The 24689-nt window shown below is 37.6% G+C and overlaps 1 protein-coding gene across 2 annotated transcripts in view; it reads right to left on the bottom strand.

Annotated features, from left to right (window-relative positions):
- Positions 1 to 1256: 1256 nt before the first annotated feature.
- Positions 1257 to 24689, bottom strand: part of BBOX1 (gamma-butyrobetaine hydroxylase 1) — a 61882-nt gene continuing 38449 nt past the window's right edge. For both annotated transcript variants that reach the window (XM_046017908.1, XM_046017909.1), the window contains exons 5-8: positions 15689 to 15794; positions 11177 to 11373; positions 3904 to 4070; positions 1257 to 1786 (exon numbers count right to left, since the gene is read on the bottom strand). In XM_046017908.1, coding sequence (XP_045873864.1) covers positions 1626 to 1786; positions 3904 to 4070; positions 11177 to 11373; positions 15689 to 15794 — 631 coding nt within the window. In that variant the 3' untranslated portion in view covers positions 1257 to 1625. The remainder of the gene's footprint in view (positions 1787 to 3903; positions 4071 to 11176; positions 11374 to 15688; positions 15795 to 24689) is intronic.

Below are 24689 nucleotides of genomic sequence, written 5' to 3' on the forward strand. Positions count from 1 at the left end.
CTGGCTTCGTTGCCTTCCTATGAACCATATCATCATCTATATCCTTATCTGTTCCCCTACCAGACTATAAACAGGCACATCTCAAGTCCTTCTATGTCCTTAGCCTAGCAGAGTGCATGACATATGCCAGCTATGTGATACATATCTGCTGAATGAATGAAATTATAATAAGTCACTTTAGCTGGCAAGTGCCTAGGGTTGAGATGCTGTAAATGGATGAAGCGAGGTCACTCTGGAAAATTATTTTTAGGTATTGGATGCTGCCTGTTAGAATCCAGCCATGCCTCTATTGAACTCACCTGTTCCATAAGAGTATGTGTACAAGAGATGGGATTGAGAACCCAACCCATTCCTTTCGAAGTTCAAAAACATTAATCATAAATGATTTATTACCATAACCTTGATCAAGACCAGATGATAGGAAAGGACAATGAAGGACCAGAAAAAGGCAGTGTTGTCAGGGAAAGTGGAGTCTGAACTGGTGATGTGGACTCAATACCAGAGTTTAGAGAATCAGAGGGGTGTGCTGGTGTGGGCTCATTACATCTGCAATCTAGCCTTCCAGTGCTGTGGACACCCAGTGGGTGCGAAGTAGAACAGAAGTAGAGTTTTCAGTTGGTCTTATGGCAATAAGTAGAGCTCTGCTGTGGTGACAGTCATTAACACTTTAAAAATAAGAGGACTTGTTAGGTCCCCACAAGTATTGACTAAAAATCTATGTATTACCAGGATTTCAGCAAATGGTAATTTGCTTCCAGCAGGGGTAGCGTGGGGAGTGGGCTCAACAGGATCCGGACTTCTATGGCTGACAGTGACATCTATGTTCCACCGTTGGAGATAAGAAGTGGCCATAGAGGAAGATCAGCAGGTGAAGCTGTCCCGAGGTTAGTAGTTATTGTGTCTGTGTATGGAGGGTTACATGCACCTTGCTTGTGTGTTTTAGTTGAAGGCAAGGAATGAGAACCGATTCACAGACAGGTATAAGCTATTCTGGCAATCCTTAGGAGTGTTTACTTAGAGCAAGAGAAATTTAGGGAGACTAGGTTTTTTCTTAATTTGACATGTTTGGGTTTGGTGTCATAATTTAGCTGTTAAAGTAAATGTTGAGATCACATGTTGTTGAGGTCTGAAAATTTGGATAATAAATATCTATAATAAAAGTGAATAAAACAGGTCTTTGAAAATATGAAGCCTTTTTCCAATCATGCCAAGGACAGTCACATGCAGTCATGAAAACTGAGACTCTACAGACAACAGAGCAGAAACATGTTTTATTTGAGACAACTTTTATTTGAAACAAAATCTTTTTTAAAAAAGGGTTTATTTGAAAAAGTTTTATTTGATATAACTATTTGTAGGCATTCTGGAGACTCATATATAGGCAAAAGAAATTAGATCATACATGCAATAGAGCAGAAGAAATGCTTTGTATATAGAAAGAACACTACTAAAACATCTAAAAAGTTGGCATTATATATGATTACAAAGAAAAGAAAACCTGTCCAAGAAAGGTGACATGTTCAATGTGAAAGAAATTAATATGGTAATGACATGGATCATGGTCTGTGAAGACAACTTTGCCATGTCTTATAGTTGGAATCTTACTGAAATTACAGACGGGAGATTCAGTTTCTATTCTGGATACTCTGCCTTAAGATACGAAGCCTTGACATGACCACATCCCAGTCAGCGTAAGCTCCTTCTAGATGGCGGGATATCTCAGTTCCTGCTTCATAGCTACATCGGCCGTGAAGTAAACGCCAGTTATCAAAAGTAATCACATCACCTAGACAAAAGAATATTTTCAGTGTGAACAATCATGAGTTTAAATGATTTGCGGAGCTAGAAAATGTAAAATGTAAGATAACATTGCCACTTTGTTCACATCAAGAAAGAGTGTGCACAGACCTGTACTCCTGGGGCTAATAATACATTATATGTTTATAAAAAAAATAAAAAATTATAAAAAAAAGAAAAAAACAGTGTGTTTCTTTGTCTCATTTTTAGGTTTGTTTCAAGTTTTTATCTAAATTCTAGTTAGTTAACATATAGTGTAATATTAGTTGCAGGAGTGGAATCTAGTGATTCATCACTTACATAATGCTCACCACAACAATTGCCCCCTTGATAACCATCACCCATTTAGCCCACCCCCAGCCCACCTCCTTCCATCAGCCCTCAGTTTGTTCTCTGTTTTATGGTTTGCTTCCCCCCATCCTCCCCTCTATATTCATCTGTTTTGTTTCTTAAATTCCACAGATGAGTGAAATCATATGGTATATGTCTTTCTCTGACTGAAAACTGTACATTTATTTTTTCACAGAAATCAGACCATTGGACGCAAACTGCTTTAGACCTTTTGACTTTTAAAGTGTAGGCATCTGTATACATTTTTATGATTTCTACTTAAAGTATTATCTTTGTGTAAAACTTTGAATTATTCTTCCTGGTTGTTATTTTGCTCTTACTTAGAAATATTTATTGGGGCGCCTGGGTGGCTCAGTGGGTTAAGCCGCTGTCTTCGGCTCAGGTCATGATCTCAGGGTCCTGGGATCAAGTCCCGCATCGGGCTCTCTGCTCAGCAGCGAGCCTGCTTCTCTCTCTATCTCTCTGCCTGCCTCTCTGTCTACTTGTGATCTCTCTCTGTCAAATAAATAAATAAAATCTTTTAAAAAAAGAAATATTTATTTCCAATTAAACAGTTTCAGGTAATTATAAGGATAGTGACTTGGTTTGTCTTCTATGTTCCTAGTATTTTGTGTACATTATTTCTAAGCCTCATTAAAGTCCTGAAAAGAGTGTTAGCTCATCTTTTCGTGTGAGAAAACTGAGGCTCCAGGAAGCTGAGGGATTTGTCTGAAGCTCCACTACCATTACATAGTGGAGTTTAGATTTCAACTTCTATTTTTTCTTATTTTTCTCTCCTCGTATTTCAATTTTAAATGTTTCTGCTCTTAAAATCAGCCTGTGGTGACTGCGTATCCGTGGATTTATAAAGATTTCTAGTATTCCTTTATCATGCCAAAGATCAATTAAAAAAATAATCAGAAGTTAAGAATATCTTCCACTTGGCCATATCAGTAGCAGAGAGTAATTCTGCTTTTTACTATAGATACGGAAAGCCTCAAGTCTGAGGTCACTTCACTGAATAGAGATGGTCCAGAACAAACACAATGTTTTCTGTTCCTTTATTTCAAGGAGCTGGACTACTTCAAATACCGCTTTATTTCAGGTAGCACTGTCTCTTCCAGATCAGATAAGCTAAATGAGTAAACATGACTCGTGTACTTCATGAGTGAGAATCATGGGGATAATTTTACTGTTTACTGGAATAGAAGAATTAAGTAGAAGCTGCAGTTCATATTGTCTGGTTATCAGTACAGAAAGTAAAAGTCATCAGCCTTGACCTCAGACATGAGATTTCATTTGGCTTATAGCTTGTCTTTCACATATTTCTTCTTTAGGTTGGAGGTTATTAAATTTTGGTGTGCTTAAAGATTACCTAGGAGTTTGCAAGAATGAATATTTTTATGTCTGGAGAGGCAACAGAGCAGGGACGGGGGCTGCTCACAAAATTCTGTGTTTCACATGCCGTATTTGAGAGAAACTGCTCGAGATCTTGCTCTACACGGTTAAGCTTGAAGAACATCCAGTTGTTTAAGAAAATGTGTTTCCGGGGCGCCTGGGTGGCTCAGTGAGTTAAAGCCTCTGCCTTCGGCTCAGGTCATGATCCCAGGGTCCTGGGATCGAGCCCCGCATCGGGCTCTCTGCTCAGCAGGGAGCCTCCTTCCCTTCCTCTCTCTCTGTCTGCCTCTCTGCCTACCTGTGATCTCTGTCTGTCAGATAAATAAATAAAATCTTAAAAAAAAAAGAAAAAAAAAAAGAAAATGTGTTTCCACTGACCTGGATTCATCTTGAAAGTAAACTTGGATTCTTTACAGTTCATGAGGTCAACAAACTCCTTCAGAGCAGCATAGAAAGGCTGAACTCTTTCGACGGGTGCATCAAATACCGTGTCTCTGGTTGCATTATTGAAGTTGATGCGAACCACTTGGCCTTTATCATCTAATCTGTTTTTTAAAGAGAAAAAAAGTTAAAAAGCCATAAGGTATTTATTTACATTTCTGAGGGTCGATTTGTCTTGGAAATGTATCTGAAATACAGTATTAAAGAATCCAAAAACATGTACAAAATGTAGTAAGGCAGTTTTTAAAAGGTTTCCAATTCAGTCTAGTTAACATACAGTGTTGTATTAAGCTTCACTTGTATAATATAGGGCTATGGCAATTCTATCCATCATCCAGTGCTCAAAGAAAAGTGTGCTTTTACTGGGTATGGTACATAAATAATGAATTCTGGTACACTGAAAAGAAATTAAAAAAATAAAAATAAAATAAAAAAAAAGAAAAAGAAAAGTGTGCTTTTAATCCCCTTTACTTCTTCCCCCATTTCCCCACCCCCTTCCCTTCTGGCAACCATCAGTTTGTTCTCTGTAGCTAAAAGTTTGTTTCTTGGTTTGTCTCTTTTTTTCCTTTGTCTTATTTCTTAAATTCTACATAGTGGAGTGATTCTATTTTTAACTTTTTGATTCTATTTTTAACTTTTCCACAATGACTGCACCAGTTTTCTTTCTCACCAGCAGTGCACAAGGGTCCCTTTTCTCCACATCCTCATCAACACTTGTTGTTTATTGTGTGTTTGATTTTAGCTGTTCTGACAGATGTGAGGTAACAGCTCATTGTGGTGTTGCTCATTGTGATGATAGCTCAGTTGTGGTGGCATTTCCCTCATGATTAATGATGTTGAGTATCTTTTCATGTTTTCCATCCATTTAGCAGATATTTTTTGAAGACTTACTACATAAGTGCTAGAATGATTCAAAATAATTTAAAATAACTGTTGCTGAAAGATTCCAGTTAATTTTTTTTTTATATTTCAGGAAATGAAGTCATTCTTTATTCTCCAAAATAGTAGCTTTTTTGTATCAAAGTATTTTTAATGTTACAAGTTCATGGGTCAACCCTTTATTAGGGTTTTAAGTATAATTTTTTTTGAAGCATGATTGGGAAGAGAAATCTATTTTCTAAAGTTTGAAATTCACTGTTCTAATTCAATCTCTAGTTTACAGGTAGGGAAACCAAGACATAAAAAAAAGAAGAATATAGCCTGAGATATGTTCTTCATATTTCTCTATCTATACTCTGTATCTTAGTATATAGGCTTCTAGAAGACCAATACTCTATCTCATTTAGTGTTGTATTCTCAGCAGTTAACATATAGCCTGCATGTAATAAGCAGTAAATATTCATTGCATATGTGACTCTCTATACTTTTTTTAGTTCCTTGGGAGAATACCAAGGTCTTTTTAGTACTTTTGAGATAGTATATTGTGATCTCTCTATCCTTCCTTAGAATATGCATCATGATCATGACAATGTAAGGTAATATTATTTTTGATGTAAAAACATACAATTATGTTTTAATTTAATCTATGTTTATTATCATTAACACAGCATGAGCACTATCTACACACAAAGCAAAAGGAAGATATATTTTTAAGCTTATTGGGAAGGTAAAGTTTGAGCCAGTCCTAAAGCATTTTACTAACTCTAAAAGGAAGGATGGATAAAAACTGAAGGTGGGCAAAGATGGTGGCAAAGTGTCTAGAGTTGTTCCTGGGCGAGCCCAGGAGGTGATACTATGACCCTACAGCTGTAGGGGACCAGACCTGATGGGTCAAACCAAAGAGACAGTCACATGTACCCAAGGGCTTGGTGACACTGATTTGGGGTCTGGATCACACTTAGCTGACCAATGACACAGAGTATACTGTTATCAACAAGTCAGGGTATAGGAGGAAAATGTGATTGCCTGTGGTATATAAACTGTGGCTCTCTGGGTCCCTGTGCTTTGTGACTCAGATTAATATTCAATCCTCCAAGCCAAAGGCAATTGTAATGGTGAACTCTAAGAACTGGTCATTAGCTCTAACTCTTTGCTTTTTGATAGTGATGGAAAACTACCTATTGAACCCACACTGGGGAAAGAAAGTGAAAGAAAGGAACAGGTTTTCAATAGGGCTCTTGGACTCTTAAAATCAGAATTTACATATATTGATTAAAAAGCAAATATGACTGAGTAGGCAAGGAGTGCCCTCCCTTATTCCCTCATCCCCTCCACATAGATAAAGAATACTCTGTGTCCTATAGGTTGCGGCTTGATGAACAGAGAGTCAAGGAAAGGTCAGTCAGCAGAAGAGACTCTGGGCCTCTGGTCTGAGTGGCACAAGGGCCAATGTCTGACATTTCATTTGCTCTGTTAGCATTTACACTGCGGGTTTCAGACCCTTTCAATTTGAGGCGATTTTGTCTTCTAATCTTAAGATTCTAGCCTTACTGCTCTTGGTTCACTTTCCCTCCTCTCTCCCTACGCTATTGTCTATACATCTAATGATCACACCCTTTGTACCATCCTCTGTGTCACTGACAAGGTTGTCATGACATTGAAACTTCTTGGAGATCTCCACAAGCCACTCTGGCGATCTGTTTCTTTTTCGTTAACACTCTAATTCCTTGATGGAGATGGTTATGCTAGTAACGAGCTCTCTCTTTTAGAGTCCATGTGTATATCCTCACATATGAAAGGAACATGATAAAAGGAATTTTGTGACTCATCAGTTTAAGGAAAATCAGAATTGTGTGCCCCATGGACCATTGTATTACACTTTGATTTCTAAAGAGTTCAGATATATAGATAATAATAATATTTTCTCTTTCTTTTTCTCACAGTGAGAGAGAGAGAGAGATATCAAGAGAGAGACATTCTCTGTCTCCTTTCTCCTGGAGTTTACTTTCTATTTGAGAAAATAAGACACAAATTCATAATTTAGCATTTTCAGAAATGATATCAGGGGAAATAGAAAAATTTAGTTTTGAGGTCTAGGGAAGACATTCTAAGGATTGAACAGTGTTAGAGGAGAAGATTGGTTGACATCTCAAAGATCAACCTAAAATGCAAAATTGAGTCTCAGTAAGCATTCTTTGTGCAGCCAAAGAATGAAAGGGAGGTCCCAGTGCTGGTTTACCTGCTAAGGAAGGGTAAAATGCCTCCAAAGACAAGGAGTAACTGGTTACATTATAGCAATGCATAAGGGGCAAACATTTAAACCTAAACGAGCATCCTGCTGAATGCAAATCAGCAAAAGCAAAATGTCATCAGCGATACCAACAAAAAAACCCAGTAAAAGGACTTTAGTATCATTTCCTGCAATCAGAGTTGGTGCCATGAATACTCCTTGTTAGTTACACTAGTCTGTCTCATTGAGAGATGTGATATTTGATGGGACCACTTGAATTTGTTGTGGAGATACATGTATCACTGTGGTGTTGCCTACCACATCGCATTTTACTGGGATCTGCAGGAGAAACTTATTTCACACTTTAGAAGTGTTTTGAATCTTGCAAATTGATTATGTTCCCCCCTTGCTTTGGTCTCAAAGCTCAGAGCTGAAACTGAAATCTATCACTAGTAGTTGTGTTGGAGTTTATAGAATTAGCAATTTATTCTGCTCTTTCAAAGCCAGACACTGTGGTAGGGGAGCTTATCTATTGTCTCTATAACTCCCACTTTGGTTGCATGTGGTAGGCACTAATATTACTCCCTTTGTACTGGCAAGGAGACTGTAGCTTAGCAAGCCTGAGTTATTAGACCATGACTGCACTGCTAATGAGGCAAGGAGTAGGAACGGTATTCATAGGATTGAACTTGTAACCATGAGGATGCACTGCTGTAACTTAATCTCACCATTATTATTTTTTTCCTAGTTTCTTTATCTGTTTGTTTTTCATTTTACTTCATTGTACCCTAACTCTGCCAGCAGATCTTTTTGTGCTAGATAGAACATAAACATCTCACAGGAGTTAAAAATTTAACCATGAGGAATATTAAATTAACCCAAACACACAGGCGACCCAAATCCCTCAATTAATTGAAAACACTATTCATTTCACGTTGTTAAAAATACATTTTTGAGTGGATTAACATTAACCCCTTGATATTCTCTGGGGATATCCCCAAGACCTGAACACTTGACAGTGGCCAAATTCTGGAATTCTACTACAAAAAATAACAAACACATATTATGATTCAGATGAGGAGCATTCAATTAATCTCACTCAATAACTAAGGGCTTATTTGCTTTGCCTCCATTTGCTAGCCTTGCAGAATCTGCAATTATATTCTGCCACAATAAAATTATGCAATCTGTTGTGAATTTTTAAGTAATTTTTGAATAGTTAAAACTAGGAATTCAAGAGTTATTTCTTTTCTTTTCCACCTTGGTGACTGATCCCTTAAGAGAACATTATTCTGAACTAGAATTTATTTCTGATGGCTGTCTTTCTCTCACACCCTTCATCCCATCTGTCAGGAAAATGTGCTGTTTCAACCTGCAAAACGCATCCTCAAACACTTCTCCACACTGCCCCTACCACCACGTGGACTACTTATGTTCCAGTTACCCTCACCTCCAGCCTGTTATCCTGCAGTGGCTTCCGGGCTGGTCTTCCTGTTCCTACCCTTGCTCTTCTTCACTATATTCAGAACAACAGCCAGGGTGACCCACTTAAAATGTAAATAAATTCATGTAAATACAAATGTTTCTCTTCTGCTCAAAATCTCGCAGCACCTCCCATTTCCCTAAGAGTAAAAGGCAATGTGTTTTTAAACAATGCATAACAAGGGTTGCATGAACCTACTCCCATCTGACCTTCTCTCTTAAAACTCTGCTCCAGACCAGCCTCCTTGTTGTCCTTTAAACATACCAGATGGGTTCTTAGAGCCTTCTTAGGACATTTGCTCTAGCTGCTTCTGGAAAATGCTCCTCTTCTGGACAAACTCCTTAACTCTTTTAAGTTTTTGCTCAAATATCACCTACTCAGGAAAGTTTTCCTCACCACACATGAATAATGCAAGTTCCATCTTCCCTAAGTCTGTGGTTCTACAGATTCCCCTTATTCTGCCCCACTTCTCCTTTTTTTTTTAGATTTTTAATTAATTAATTAATTAATTTGAAAGACAGAAATTACAAGTAGGTGGAGAGGCAGGCAGAGAGAGAGAGGAGGAAGCAGGCTCCCTGCTGAGCAGAGAGCCCGATGCGGGGCTCGATCCCAGGACCCTGGGATCATGACCTGAGCCGAAGGCAGAGGCTTTAACCCACTGAGCCACCCAGGTGCCCCCTACTTCTCCTTTTTTAATACTTAATTTTAAATATTTTTTAAAGTTTTTATTATATATAATATTTATTTTATTTTTATTTATTTTTTCTTAAATACTTAATTTTAAGTATTTTAAATACTTAAAAATACTTAAAAAATTAAGTCAGTGTAATATACTCATTTGTTTTAAAATCTCTGATTTCCTCATCCCTCATTAAACTTTAAGCTACATGAGGGCAGGAATCCTTGTTTTGCCCATGGATGTATCCCAACCACCAAGAAGAGTGGCTGCTTTCAATAAAAACTTGTTGAATGAATAAATGAAGGCCATATGTTTATATAAGAAAGATGAGTTTGCATATTGGGGATTTCATAATTTGTTAAATGAGTTAATTTGACTGTTTCTACTAAAAGAAGAATACAAACTCAACTTTAAAATTAGAAACCCCCTATGACCCAGCACTTACACTAATAGGTTTTTACCCAAAAGATACCAAAATACAAATTTAAAGGGGGTAAATGCACCCTGATGTTTATAGAAGCATTATCAACAATAGCCAAACTATAGAGAGAGCCCAAATGTCCACTGACTAATGCATGGATAAAGAAGGTGTGGTCTGTTTACACAATGGAGTATTTCTCAACCATCAAAAACAATGAAATCTTGCCGTTTGCAACAACGTGGATAGAGCTAGAGTATATTATGCTGAGTAAAATAAGTCTGTCTGAGAAAGGCAAATACCATATGATCTCACTCATATGTGGAATTTAAGAAAGAAAAAAGATGAACATACGGGAAGGGCTGGGGATCAGGAAAAGAGGGAAATAAACCATAAAATACTCTTAAAGATACAGAATAAACCGAGGGTGATGGCGGTAGGTGGATGGGGGATGGGCTAGTTGGGTGATGTGTATTAAGAAGGGCACTTTTTTGGATTAGCACTGGGTATTGTATATAAGTGATGAATTACTGAATTCTACTCTAGAAACCAATATTGTGCTGTATGTTAACTAAGTAAAATAAATAAATAAGATAAATAAAAACTAGAAACACCCCAAAATTCATGAACTGAGGTCTGATTAAATAAATCATGTCCAAGAAAGACAAGGTAAGATAATTCTCAAACAAAAGGATAAACTTGTGGCCTTTGTAGGTACTTCAAAAAAGTATGATAAAATAATATTGAATGAAAAAATAATAAAATTTTCTATGCAGGGAAATATGATTTTTGTTGGCTTCAATTTAGGCAGACATTCCTGTTTCATTCTCAGTCCATGTGGTTCAAATGAGACTGAGTTGGTTCCAGAGACGAACATGTAATCCAGGATTGGCCGATCGGAATTTGCTGACTTCCTGGCCATGGTGATTGCTTCAAGGATGGACTCAAACACAAATCTGACAGTGAGTCATCTAGTTTTGTTATAACTATTGGGAAATAAGGGTTTTTTGTGTATGTGATTCCTAGCTCTGAGGACAATGAAAATGCAGAGCTTTATTGACATCTTAGAAAAAGAAGCCAACACAGAGGATGGCAAAGTTAAGAGATGAAGAAGAAAGAGATCAATATCAGATGACAATGTTTGTTTATCACATTTACCTGATTTGAGTTAGATTCTTTTCCCTTCTGGCTGAAAGGATTCTGACTACTACAATCATACTGATTATAATTCTGTAGAATTTGTATGTAAAAAAAAATCAAGTATATCTTAAGTCTTTGTTATTTCGCTTATACTAAGTAGGAAGAGAGAGTAGAGAGAGTTCATGGGATTTGATAATGATTTTTTTTTATGGTGAAAATATTCTTTTTTTTCTTTTTACCTCTAAAATTGGATTAAACTGTTAATAAAAAGTAAACTCTGTAGTTAACTGAAGTTTCTTCTGTTTAAGTTTTAGGTTTAGGGTAATGAAGCTTTTGCAGTCAGCTATTTAATTGCTTGAGAAATGTATAAATGGTACTTACTCTATAATCTTGTGTTTGGATTGCACAGAAAAATCACAGTAATCCACTCCAATGTCTGTAAAGTCCACAAAAGTGGAGGACAAAATCTGGAATGCTCGAGGATTTTTTTCCCTGAGCTGCTGGCATACGTTAAACCCATCTACGATTTCTGAATCACCCCCAGTGACTGTTTGCTTTATGCAGTGCAGAAACTGAACCTGTAAAAAGAAATAGAGAAATGTGTTTTAAAATGGTAAACATTTACATTTTTGACACTGTTAAAGATTCAGAAAGTTATGAATGCACTAAAGTCAACAAACCTCTTAAATCTCTTTTGTGTCAGCAGGGAAAGGGATTGGAGAGAAAAAATTGCTTCAGACCAATGTTCTACAGTTCAAACACTTTTTCAGTGTGAGACATGAACACAGGCATGATAATGTCCATTAGTAAACAAGAGGCACAGATCAAAATAGCTGCAGGGAGCGAACACTTCATGTTGGAGTATTTACTCACTTCATGTTGACTTTACAGAGGAGGTGGGATTTAAACTGGGCAAAGGAGGATGGATAAGATTTTGGATATGCAGAGCAGAATGGAGAGAGCAAATCAGGTGCAGTCATAATGGATGTGCAAAAATGCACACCTCGCTATGTATCAAAAAGTTTGGTTGCAATAGAAGTTCATGACTGAAAAGGATAGATCCTGTTGAAAAGGTTACTGAAGCACTTATTACAGAGTCTTGAATGTCAGATGAAGAATATTGGACTTTTTCTTCTGTACAGAGGGGAAATGTTGAAGGGTTTTATATTACAGATGTAATTTAGCCAAGACTGAGTTGAAGAATATTAGTCCGGTGGTGTTACATAGGACATATTTTTTTAAAGGTGGGAGTTAGTGAGACAGTAACTACTTGAGAGTTAAATGAGATAGTTGAGGTATAAGGATAAGAAGGGAATGGAGGTTGGGTGGGGCTATGAGGATGGATAAACCTAAGAAGCACTGGAAATTGAAAAAAGAAACCAAAAGGATAGTTCTCTTTACTAAGATTTAGGAGGAAATGTTCAATATTATTTCATTTTGAAAAGCAAAAAAATGTAAAATCTGTTTCTTTCTTTCTTTACTATTTTTTTTTGAAGCTTTTATTTCTTTATTTGTCAGTGAAAGACAGTGTATGTGTGCGACATAGCACAAGCGTGGGGAGCAGCAGGCAGAGGGAAAAAGAGGCTTCTCATTGAGCAAGGAGCCCAGTGTAAGACTTGATCCCAGAACCCTGAGATCATGACCCAAACTGAAGGCAGACACTTAACCAACTGAGCCACCTAGGCATCCCCAAAATAGTAAAATTTAGAAATATATTTTTTGGATGGGGTTTCTGTGACTCCTTTAGTTAGCATGAGTGAGTGATTTTGAATAAGTTTGAATTTGTTGAATAAGTTTGAGTAAGTTTAGACCCAGATTTTCTACTTCGAGAAATGAACACTATCCAGCTGTGAAAACTTTATTCTCAGTTAAACAAAATAAGAAAGAGAAAAACATGGTCAAATGTCCAGAATAGGGAGACTATGAGTGGAAAAAATATCCACTTGGTTATTTACGTAAATGTTCTAGAACCGTGCTATCCATTCAAACTTTCTGTGGTGACGGAAATGTCCTTCTCTGCTGCCCAGTACAGTAGACACTAGTTACACATGGCTATTGTGAGCTATTGTGATCAATGTGACCAAAGAACTGCATTTTAAATTTTATTTAAATATAATTAATTTAAATTTAAATTTAAATGATCGTATATGGCTAGTGACTAATATATTGGGTAATACAGATCTAGAACACAAATCCTGCCTTCTTCCTCAAACTGCTCACATTTTCTCAATATTTTATACATACTTGTTCTCAAGTTATGATTGTACATTCATCACTTCCTAACAACAGTCCTTAGAATGTCAGACTTTTCCCTCCATTTTATGGTGGAAGAACCTAGACCCAGAAGTGAAAAAGTTGGCCAGCTAGTAAGAACTCGGCTTCGCATGGTGAAGCTGTCATTCAAACCTTTGTCTATTTGCCTCAAAATCATCATACAGCAAGTTCTTTTCCTTTTAAAGGGGGGAAGCTCTTTTATGGGCTCTTAATAGTTTAGTATCATGAGTTGTGTATATACATGTGCTTTGTAAACTCCAATACCCATTTCAGGTTGATTATATGCCTTATTTTCTGATGTTAGGAGAGAAGTGGTCTACATTATTAATGATTCCAACCTTAAACTGATGCCAGTTTTTTAAGCTAAAAAAAAAAAAAAGTGCATAAACTGACCAAGTCGCTGTAGAAAACCATCTCATCACCTGTGAAAGGGGAAGCAGCATGATTAACAAGAGGATGAAATGGAAACATCAACCTCTAGTCTGCCAAACTCCAAGAAGGCAAAACAATGGCACAACTCTGTCTTTGAGAGAACCAGTGTTCTTTAAATCCTCTTAAATTTTGCCATAATGAAGTCACAGAGTATTTCAAATAAGAATCTTTTAAAAATGTCCGTTGATGTCTTTTACATATATGGCAAGGCCAAGTAATAATCTTCTTTTATATGTTTATATTTTAATGCAATCTTATGAAAGAAAGAAAGATGATGGTGCCAAACAACACTTCCATCACCTAATTCAAACAGTACATATGCACCTGATGTGTATAAAATCAAATTCTATTTCATGTCATTCATTAAGAACCAAAACTATTTTCTTTCTAGATGTTACTTTGTCTACCCATCCCAAGCAGCATGAGACTTTTGGCCCAAAGACAGTGAGCAAAGGAACATCTGTGCCTCTTTAAAGATGTGTCACCTCATCCCTGACCCACATGATCCAAACTGATGAAATTCAACTCTCAACAGGTAACTCATTATCTAGATCATTTCATCTGCATTGAAAAGAAAAGTGACTTATTCTGTTTGTAATAAAAAAGCTCAAGCTTTGTTACAAAAGACTCCTGAACTATTCCAGATGGAAACGACCAATAGCAGAAAGAGCTGCCTATACTCTAATTATTCTCTTACAACAATCTAGACATTTTAGGAGTCATATTTCACTTAAAAAGCTTCTGTGGGCGCCTGGGTGGCTCAGTGGGTTAAGCCGCTGCCTTCGGCTCAGGTCATGATCTCAGGGTTCTGGGATCGAGTCCCACATCGGGCTCTCTGCTCAGCAGGGAGCCTGCTTCCCTCTCTCTCTCTGCCTGCCTCTCTGCTACTTGTGATCTCTCTCTGTCAAATAAATAAATAAAATCTTAAAAAAAAAAAGCTTCTGTCAGGTCATTTATCTTTGAATGTGTCTTTTGCTGATGGAGACAGGTACAACTTTGTGGTATTTCTTTGCCTTTTTTAGATCATACCCATGAAGTCCCTATTACATGAAATGTGCTGAGCTAAGCCTTAGTTTGTAATGTCTGACGATGTTTATGCTCATCGCATTATATAAATCATGGTAATTAGAAAGTCTAACTCAAGGCCAGCACGGTATGGTGAAAAACCTAACTAGACGGAGGCCTGGGTTCCATTTTAAGTGTCCTATTATTTGGATGTCACTCAGTGAAAGCATTTAACATTGCTGTGTGTCATTTTGTCATCTAACATAAAAAGGCATGATCAATCACCTGCCTTACAGGAATGTTAAGAGGGATCAGACAAAGTAATATATATATATATAGCAATACTTTGAAAAAGTTTAAAATGCTATGAGAATGTCAAGCATTATATTATACTTCAAGAATATTTACAAAGCTACGTAATCACGTTCCCTTAGGCTTTCACTTTTAACCCAGAAACAAAACCTAAACTCACTTAAAAACAGCAGGTAATTAAAATATTAAATTAGAACTTTTAGTTTTCTAATCTAAATTTTTTTAAAGATTTTATCTATTTTTTTGAGAGAGAGAGAGCAGAAAAGTAGGGAGAGTGGCAGAGGGAGAAGCAGGCTTCCGGCTGACCAAGGAACCTAATGCAGAACTTGATCCCAGGACCTGAAGTTCAGGACCCTAGCCAAAGGCAGATGCTGAACTGACTGAGCCACCCAGGCACCCCAGTGGTATTCTTTCAAGCCCTAAGTTATGAAGTGGTTTTTATGCAGTGATAGCTAACTGATATGAATGGAAGTCATGTGACTTTATGTGAAAACCCTACATTGTGTTCCCTGGTTTCATTTTCTCTTTTAACTCTTTTGGGAATGGTAAATATGCAAAAGGACCTGAAGATGTACTGCTATCATAAAATTTGTCTAAGCAAAGCAAAAAGTGCCAATAGTTACTCCCAAAAGGAAATAAAGAAAGGTTTTTTGGTTTTTTGTTTTTTTAAATACGCCAAAATCTTCTATCCCTTGGAAATCTCAGGTTATTCAGGATTTAGGCACAGAGATTTCATGTTTGGATTATGCTTGAAGAAGGATCTATGTAGGACAAGTTAGCTAGTGAAGCATAGAGTCAGTTAGACTCAAAATACAGGAGGATACTGGTCCTTGGCCTGTCTTGTGGAAAATATGTTGAGGCTCACCTTACCCCAGGTGGATGATGGAGGGCTGGATAATCAGTGTGAAAGCTTAGCTTCCCGGTTGTGTAAGCCACATTGTTTGCGTCAATTTTGTCTTGCACTTGCCAAGTATGTCTGTAAAATACAAGAAGCATATGTTTAAATGGTCTGTCAGTAATCCAGAGGAAATGTGTTAGAATGAACTGGATACATGGGGGAAATGGAAACTTTTCATTTTATGAAATAATTACCATAATGATGTGAGCCAAGAAGAGAGCATGACTTTTCCTTGTCCAAAGTTACCATTTGGGAGTATGTACCTTCTCCTTTCTTCTCCCTTCTCCAGAGAAAAGTATATTTACACATTCATCTATCCCACAGAGTTTATAAAGATATGTGTGGGATTGTAGGTTAGGTTTTTTTAATAGCTTAGTGCATTTAAAATCATTTATTGAAGTGAAATTCACATAATACAAAATGAACCATTTAGTGGACAGTTCGGTGGCCCTTAGGACTTTCACAGTGTTGGTAAGCATCACCTTTATCTAGGTGCAAAATATTTCCATCACTCCACATGGAACCTCTTACTATGAAGAATTTTCTTCCCATCTTGCCCTCCTCCCAGTCCCTGGCAAACACCAATATGCATTCTGTCTCTAAGGATTTACCTCCTTGGGGTATTTAATATAAATGGAATCATACAATGTGTAACCTCTTGTGTCTGGCTTATTCTACTTAACAGAATATTTCTGAGATTCCTCTGGGATGGACCATGTATCATTACTTCATTCCTTTTTATGGTCAAATAATATTCTATTGTATGGATATTCCACAATTCGTTTATTGACTCATCAACTGATGGACATTTGCACTATTTCTACTCCTTGGGAGATGTGATTAGTGCTGGCATAACCATGGGTGTGCATGTACTTATTTGAGCACCTGTTTTCAATTCTTTTGGGTAATGCCTAGGAGTGCAATGATGGAATCATATCATAATTCTACCTTTAACTTTTTGAGGAGGTGCCAAACCATCTTCCCATAGTAGTTGAACCATGTTACATTCCCACCAGGATTTTTGAGGCTTCCAATTTTTTCACATCCTCATCAACGTTTGTTATTTTCTGGTTTGTTGTTGTTGCTGCTGTTGTTGGTTTTAACCATCCTAGTGGGTGTGAGGTGGTATATCATAGTTTCTTTTTTTTTAAAAGATTTTATTTATTTATTTGAGAGATAGGGAGAGAGAGCATGAGAGGAGAGAGTTCAGTGGGAGAAGCAGACTCCCTGCCGAACAGGGAGCCCGATGTGGGATTTAATCCTGGGACTCCTGGATCATCACCCAAGCAGAAGGCAATCGCTTAACCAACTGAACCACTCAGGTGCCCCCAAACTTTTTTTTTTTTTAAGATTTTATTTATTTATTTGGCAGACAGAGATCACAAGTAGGCAGAGAGGCAGGCAGAGAGAGAGGGGGAAGTAGGCTCCCTGCTGAGCTCTAGAGAGCCCAATGCGGGGCTCGATCCCAGGACCCTGAGATCATGACCTGAGCCGAAGGCAGAGGACCAACCCACTGAGCCACCCGGGTGCCCCCAAGGTATATCATAGTTTTGATGTGCATTTTCCCAGTGGTTAATGATGTTGAGTATCTTTTTATATGCTTGCTGGCCATCTGTATGTTTACTTTGGACACATGTCAATTAAAGTCCTTTGCCCCTTTTAAATTGAGTGGTTTTTCCCTTTTTAATTTCTATGAGCACTTTAGATAGCCTGGATACTAGACCCTGAACAGGCATGTGATTTGTAACTATTTTTTACCCCTTTTGTAGGGTTGTCCTTTCATTTTCTTAGTAATGATATTTGATGGCCAAAAGTTTAAATTTTGATGAAGTTCTTTTCATCTATTTTTGTGTTTGTTTGTGTTTTTGGTGTTCTATCTGAGGATCCATTGCCCAATCTTAGGTCATAAAGATTTACACCTATGTTTTCTCCAAAGAATCTTACAGCTTTATATATAGATCCTTGATCCATTTGAGCTAATTTTGAATAATATGTGAGGAAGGGGTCCAACTTTATTCTTTTTCCATGTGCATATCCAGTTGTTCTAGCAGTGTTTGTTGAAGGGACTGTTCTTTCCTCATTGAAAGGTTTCAACACCCTTGTTAAATATCAGTTAGCCATAGATGCATGGGCTTCCTTCTGAACTCTGAGTTCTATTCCATTATCTGCATGTTTATCTTTATCCCAGTACCACAGTATTTTGATTACTATAGATTTGTAATAAGTTTTGAAATCAGGAAGTATGAGTTCTCCAACTTTGTTCTTGTTTGTTATTATTATTTTGGCTATTCAGAACCCTTTGCAATTTCATATGAATTTGAGCATTGCTTTTCTATTTCTACAAGAAAACCTGGAATTTTGGTAAGCATTGCTTTGAATCTGTGGACTGCTTCGGGTATTAATCACATCTTATCAATATTCTGTCTTCCAATCCACAAATGCAGGATATCCTTCCATTTATTAGGTCTTCTTTAATTTCCTTCACAAGGTTTTATAGTTTTCATTTATAAGTTTTTCACCTCCTTGGTTAAATTTATTCCTAGGTATTTTATTCTTCTGGATGCTATTGTAAATGGAATTTAAAAAAAAATTTCCTTTTCAGATCATGCATTGCTGGTATGTATAAGCACAACTCATTTCTGTGTGTTGCTCTTATATCCTACAAATTTGCTGATTTCATTTATTAGCTATCTTAGCTTTTTTGTGTGCATTCTGTGGGGTTTTCTATATATAGGATCATGTTATCTATGAATACAGGTAGACTTACCTCTTCCTTTCTTATTTGGATGCCTTTATTTTTATATCTTGCCTAACTGCCCTGGCCAGAGCTTCTAATATAATGTTGAATTGCAGTGGTGAAAAAAAGCACTCTTATCTTGTTCCTGATCTTAGAGGGAACTCAATGCATATTTATTTTATTTTATTTGAACTTAATGAATTTTTAATTATACTCTTATAACTATTACTCAGATCAGAAAATATAACTTTAAGGTTATATGTCCTGTCCCAGCCATCTCTTCTCCAAACTAACCATACCATGACTTCTGTATTTATAATTTCTTTGCATTTCTTTATATTTTTACTCTTGAATCTGCATCCTTAGACACTTTGTTTAATATTAGCAACAGTTGTTATGTATTTTAAGTGTCTTCATCTACAGCTTTCCCCTCCAGCCTGTTCTTCTGACAATTTATTGTTTGAAGAACTTAGGGAATTTAACCTCTAGAGTTCCTCATAGTCTGGACTTTGCTGATTGTATATCAAGGTGTGGTTCAACATGTTTCTCTGTCTTCCGTGGTTCTAGAAAATTTTCAACTAAATGCAGAGGCTTGGACAAACTCTATTTTCTCTCTTTGGCAAAACTATAGATGGCATTGTGCTCTTCTATTAGAAGGTACAGAATGTCAAGATGTCTTTGTTTTTTGTGATATTTGTGCATACTTATGCTCAGTAGTGGCTAGATCCACTAATTCATTGGGAGTCCCAAATAGTGACGTGCCAAATTAATAATTTCTTTTTCATTTGTCAGTACTTTTAAAAATATCTACTTTCCTTCACCAAGTATTTGGTTACCCCATGTAATAGCTACATAGGGATACTGAGATAAGTACTTGATTATTTCTCTTTACTTGCAACTCTTTGTCAGGAAAATAAACCAGTATTCAGATTTTGTAAGACTTTTCCCTCAGAAGATTGAGACAATGGGTAATTGGAAGAAAGTTGTGTGTTTTAAAATAAGGCAAATCTGGTTTGAAAATGTATCACCATAAATGCATGTCATTTTATTGCTGTCATAATGTCTATTTATTAATTTATATTCACATTCATCAAATCATTTTTTAATAAATCTATATTGAGCCCCTATTCTATTCCAGGCATTGTTTTAGCATTGGAGATATAGCAGGGAACAAGAGAAACAAATGAACAAGTAATTACCAAATGTAAAAACAGAAATAAGTGCTACAAAGAAAATAAAGGAAGGTAAGGAGATAAGGATTGGGGGCTAGGAGAATATCATGGCAGAGATAAAGCTTTGAGAAGTACTCTAGAAGACCTGGAAGAAAAGGAGAAATGTGAATTTCTGGGGGATGTATTTTAGGGAAAGGACTCTCAAGTGAGAGATAGGGTGTCTTCCTCATTCTCTGGGATTGAGGATGAAACTAGCTATTTGGCTCTGTTTTTTGGTCTTGTTTTATATTGTATTTCATCTAAGTGTAAAATGGAGGGGCTCTAGGGTGGCTCAGTTAAGTGCTGCCTTCGGCTAAGGTCATAATCCCAGGGTCCTGAGATAGAGGCCCACATCAGGCTCTCTGCTCAGTGGGGAGTCTGCTTCTCTCTCTGCCTCTGCCTGCTGCTCCCTCTACTTGTGCTCTCTCTCTATGACAAAAAAATAAAAAAAAAGATGAGGGCATCTGGGTGGCTCGGTCGTTAAGTGACTGCCTTTGACTCAGGTCCTGATCTCAGGGTTCTGGGATCAAGATCTGCATCAAGCTCCCTGCTCAGCAGGGAGCCTGCTTCTCCCTCTTTCTCTGCCTGTTGCTCCCCCTGCTTGTGCTTTCTCTCTCTTTCTCAAATAAATAGATAAATAAATCTAAAATAAATAAATAAATAAATTAATTTAAAATGGAAAGCCCGGTAAATCTTCCACCAAAGTTTAAGGAACCATCTCTATGTGGCTATAAGCTGGAGAGAGAACCTGTGAAAGAAAAAGAGTATATGTAGCCTGGTCCAACTAATTTCAAATATGAATCCGACAATCCATTATACTGTAGTGACTGTACCCGGCAAATACATGTTCTCCATGAACCTCATGTCACTCCGTGACCCAAACCTAATGAAGATTCTGCCTGTTGTCACCATCAGCAGTCCAACAATAATCAACATGTAGGAAAGGATGTAAGGACAGGAAAAAAGTAATTTCATCAAGTTGTAGAATCTATAGCATCTTCTAAAAAGATGATGCTTTTGACATTGTGAATAGGAAATGATTATATTTAGATTTTTCTTTTCAAGAGTGATGATGGTTTTGCATTGATTCACCTACCTTCCCTTTCATGGTGTCTCCTGTGATCGGGGGTAAGCTCACTGAATTTTCATGCAGCCAAGAGCTGGCTGAGATTCAAGGTGCATGTTTTAGCCAGGGAACAGATCTTTCCTTTGTTTGACATTAACTGGCTTCTGCAGGGATGGGGCCTGTGACTTGGCATCATCGGAGCAGTTCTCCAGCCCTCTGTGCTAACTGGCAGGGGATGATAAACATTTTTCAGCCCTAAAGTGTCTCAGGCACGGTGTGGGATACGTAGCCTAAAAGTCTATGCTCGCACATAATGATAAATCCCAGGAAAGGGGCTTGCCAATTCCAATCATAAAACATTCTCATAACAGTCATAGCATAAGTCTGGAAAAATCCTAGAAATGTCATTTGGTCTACCTTTCTACCTCCTTATAGAAATGCATCATGCCAAGAAGGCTGCTGCTGCTGATTGTTTGTGACCCTAAGCTTTCATGTATCCTTCTCAAATCCAACGGAAAATACACCAGAAATAAATGCAAATGTGAATGTGATCCATGGGCCTGTGGAGAAAGGGTTTTTTTAAAAGCCCACTTGAGGAGCCTTAGTGAGATGAGGGTGTATTTACAGGCATCTTTCATTAGAAGCAGATTCTAACGCTCCTCCAAGTAAAGCAACTCAAGCAGACTATCAGAAAGTATCGTGACCAAAGCAGAGGTGCAGGACCTAGGTTTTTCTAAAACTCGAGAGGCAGGCTCAGCATAGCATGTTAACCCACTGGTATAGACCTGCTTGGTGTTGTGCTGGGACAGGCGATTAGAACTGTGCACATAATCCTGCTTTTGCCAGCGATGCTATTTTAAACAAATCTAGGGATTTCCACTGAGCTACTTGTGTCATTCTCAAAATTGGATAAGCCAAAACACAGCCTCTTTTTTTTTTCTTAAATTTATTTATTTTTTCAGCGTAACAGTATTCATTGTTTTTGCACAACACCCAGTGCTCCATGCAAAACTTGCCCTCCCTATTACCCATCACCTGTTCCCCAACCTCCCACCCCTGACCCTTCAAACACAGCCTCTTAACTCTAGAGAACAAACTGGTGGTTACCAGCAGGGAGGTGGTGGGGGATGGGTGAAATAGGTCAAGGGGATTAAGAGTGCACTTACCATGATGCACACTGAGTGATGTATAGAATTGTTAAATCACTATACTGTACACCTAAAACTAATACAGCAGTACATGTTAACTCTACTGGAATTAAAATTTTAAAAAAGAAATGTCTTTTATATTTTCCACTTAAGGATTTTGTCAAAAGTTCCTGTACTTTAAAATTATGATTTTTAGAGACTATTTTGTGGGCTTGGTTTGAACACTTATTCACTAGACCCACCCCAGTCTAGATGGCCAATCATAGACATTCGTGATATTTCATGAAATTAATAGTGTTTTGTTACAAATTTGAATCCTTTAGTGTTTATGGAGCATTTAAATATTGTTTTTGCTAGATTTATTCTTTATACCCTTGGTGATAGATTTTATAATCTTTTGGTTAGCAGATCACACCTGGAAAGTCATGCTGGATTTATTTTTAATCTTTTTCTTTTTTGAAGTACAACTTATATGAGAAGACGTTCTAAACTGCAGCCTGGATTTCTTATCGCCAACAGCTACACTCTCTAATCTCAGCCTACTGCAAGCTGCTCTCATGAGGTAACAGAAGAATGACTTCTTTTGACTATCATCACTTGTCCTGTTGGATCTAAAGCATAATGCTCATATGTCATTTTTATTTTTTAAGTTTTCACATAGACAATTATCTCCTAGGGGCACCTGGGTGGCTCAGTTGATTGAGTGTGACTCTTGATTTTGGCTCAGGTCATGATCTCAGGGTGGTGAGTGGAGACTCAGATTCTTTCTCTCCCTTTCCTTCTGTTTTTCCCCTCCCCTGCTCTCTCACACATATACATGTGAGCACATGCTTGCTCTCTCTCTCAAATAAATAAATCTTTTTTTAAAAAAGACTTTATTTATTTGACAGAGAGAGACACACAGAGAGAGAGAGGGAACACAAGCAAGGAGAGTGGGAAAGGGAGAAGCAGGCTTCCCGCTGAGCAGGGAGTCCATCTGGGCCTCGATCCCAGGACCCTAGGATCATGACCTGAGCCGAAGGCAGCCGCCTGACGACTGAGTTACCCAGGTGCCCTCAAATAAATAAATCTTTAAAAAAAGAAAATTATCTCTTAGTTAATATAAACAAAAACATTAATAATCATCCAAAGGAATATTATACTGTATATCATTTGTTTTCTATTTCTTTTTTATTTTTTGAAGATTTTATTTATTTATTTGAGGTTGAGAGAGAGAGAGCAAGAGCAGGGGGAGGGAGAAGCAAGCTCCCCGCTAAGCAGGGAACCCGATGCGGGTTTTGATCTCAGGACCCTGGGATCACAACCTGAGCCGAAGGCAGATGCTTAACCAACTGAGCAACCCAGGGGCCCCTATCATTTCTAACCGTAGTTGTAACACATCTACATATAACTTCCCAGATGCAGTCACCCTTCTGAGCTTCAGATATTTAATTTTCCATCATCCCTTATTAGACACACACACAATGGGCCAGGAACTGAGGATACAGACATGAACAGAACCAACATGGTACTTGCATCTCACGGAATATACTGGGGGAAGACAAATCAGTGTGACTTACCTTCAAAGCTAAAGTACAAGATGTTATGAGAATAAGAGAGTGAAGATTAGGTGGAGACCTGAAGACTGAGTAGGATTTACCTAGAAGGGTAAAGGTCACTGTGGGCAGAAGGCCTCGTGGAGGGAGAGGACATAGCATCTCAGGGGAAGTAGGGAAGTCCAATATGGGCTGGAGTGGGGACTGTTTGCTCTGCGGCTATTCTTGGTTTTGTTTCAAATATCTGTGTCCCTTATTGTACTGTAAAGTCATACCAAAAAAAATCTCATTACATGAGGGAACTGAGCTGAAACATACTCTTTATCTCATAGCATTTAACCCACTGCCAAAAATATTTGTTGAATGAAGGCATGGCCTGTAAAACAGTAAATTGTGTTACGTTCCTGATTGTCTAGCTATTAACTTTAATCCCAGCCAAAGCTATATGTTTTAGATATATTTAAATTATGAATAATTTGGCCACCAATCATTTCTGTTGTCAGATTCCTAGGGGGAAGTGTTACCGTTGTTTGCAAACAATCCTTGGCAGAACTGCTAGGCTGTGTTTTAAAAAGCCATTATCTTTTCAGTTCTAACTTATATTATGGACTCTCATTTACATTGCATTTATTCCTGAAAATGAAAAACTCCATACCATTTTTGAGAAGAATATCCCCACTATAAAGTAGGAAAATGAAAGTAACCTGTCCGATATCTAGCATTGCTCTCACTCCATCTATTAAACTCATATGGAAATCTCCATGATGCATGAAGATACAAAGCAAACAAGGAGGGTCCTGGGGTAATCATGGTGACATAGTTCTTAATCTCTCTGAATTTTCTTCATGGGACATCTAGTGTGCAAACCCCAAAACTCGGGTAGACCATCTAAACCAAAATTAGGTGAAAGAATATATCCATGAGGCCCAAAATATGAGTGGGTATAGAGACAGACTTTCCAAAGCCACAACATGCCATAACAGAAATGGTGCAGAGGAGATTGCAGAGGGAAGCAACTAGGTATTGGATGGATCCGAAAAATTCCCAGATCACCAAGGGACAGTTTATTGGCACCTGGGAGGGTATGTTCACATTCCAACGTAGCTGCCTATGAGGGGTCTGTGGTAAGGGACTGGATTAGTTTGGGCTCGGGAACTCTAAACACTCAGCAGACGACACCCTAATTCATGATGAGACTCCAAATTGAGCAGTCCAGGAACAATAAGGACAAAGGAAAAAGAAGTTCCAGATAGTAGTAAAGGAGAGAAACCAGGAG

Source organism: Meles meles, chromosome 8 (assembly GCF_922984935.1).
Source record: "Meles meles chromosome 8, mMelMel3.1 paternal haplotype, whole genome shotgun sequence".
In the NCBI taxonomy this organism is placed as follows: domain Eukaryota; kingdom Metazoa; phylum Chordata; class Mammalia; order Carnivora; family Mustelidae; genus Meles; species Meles meles.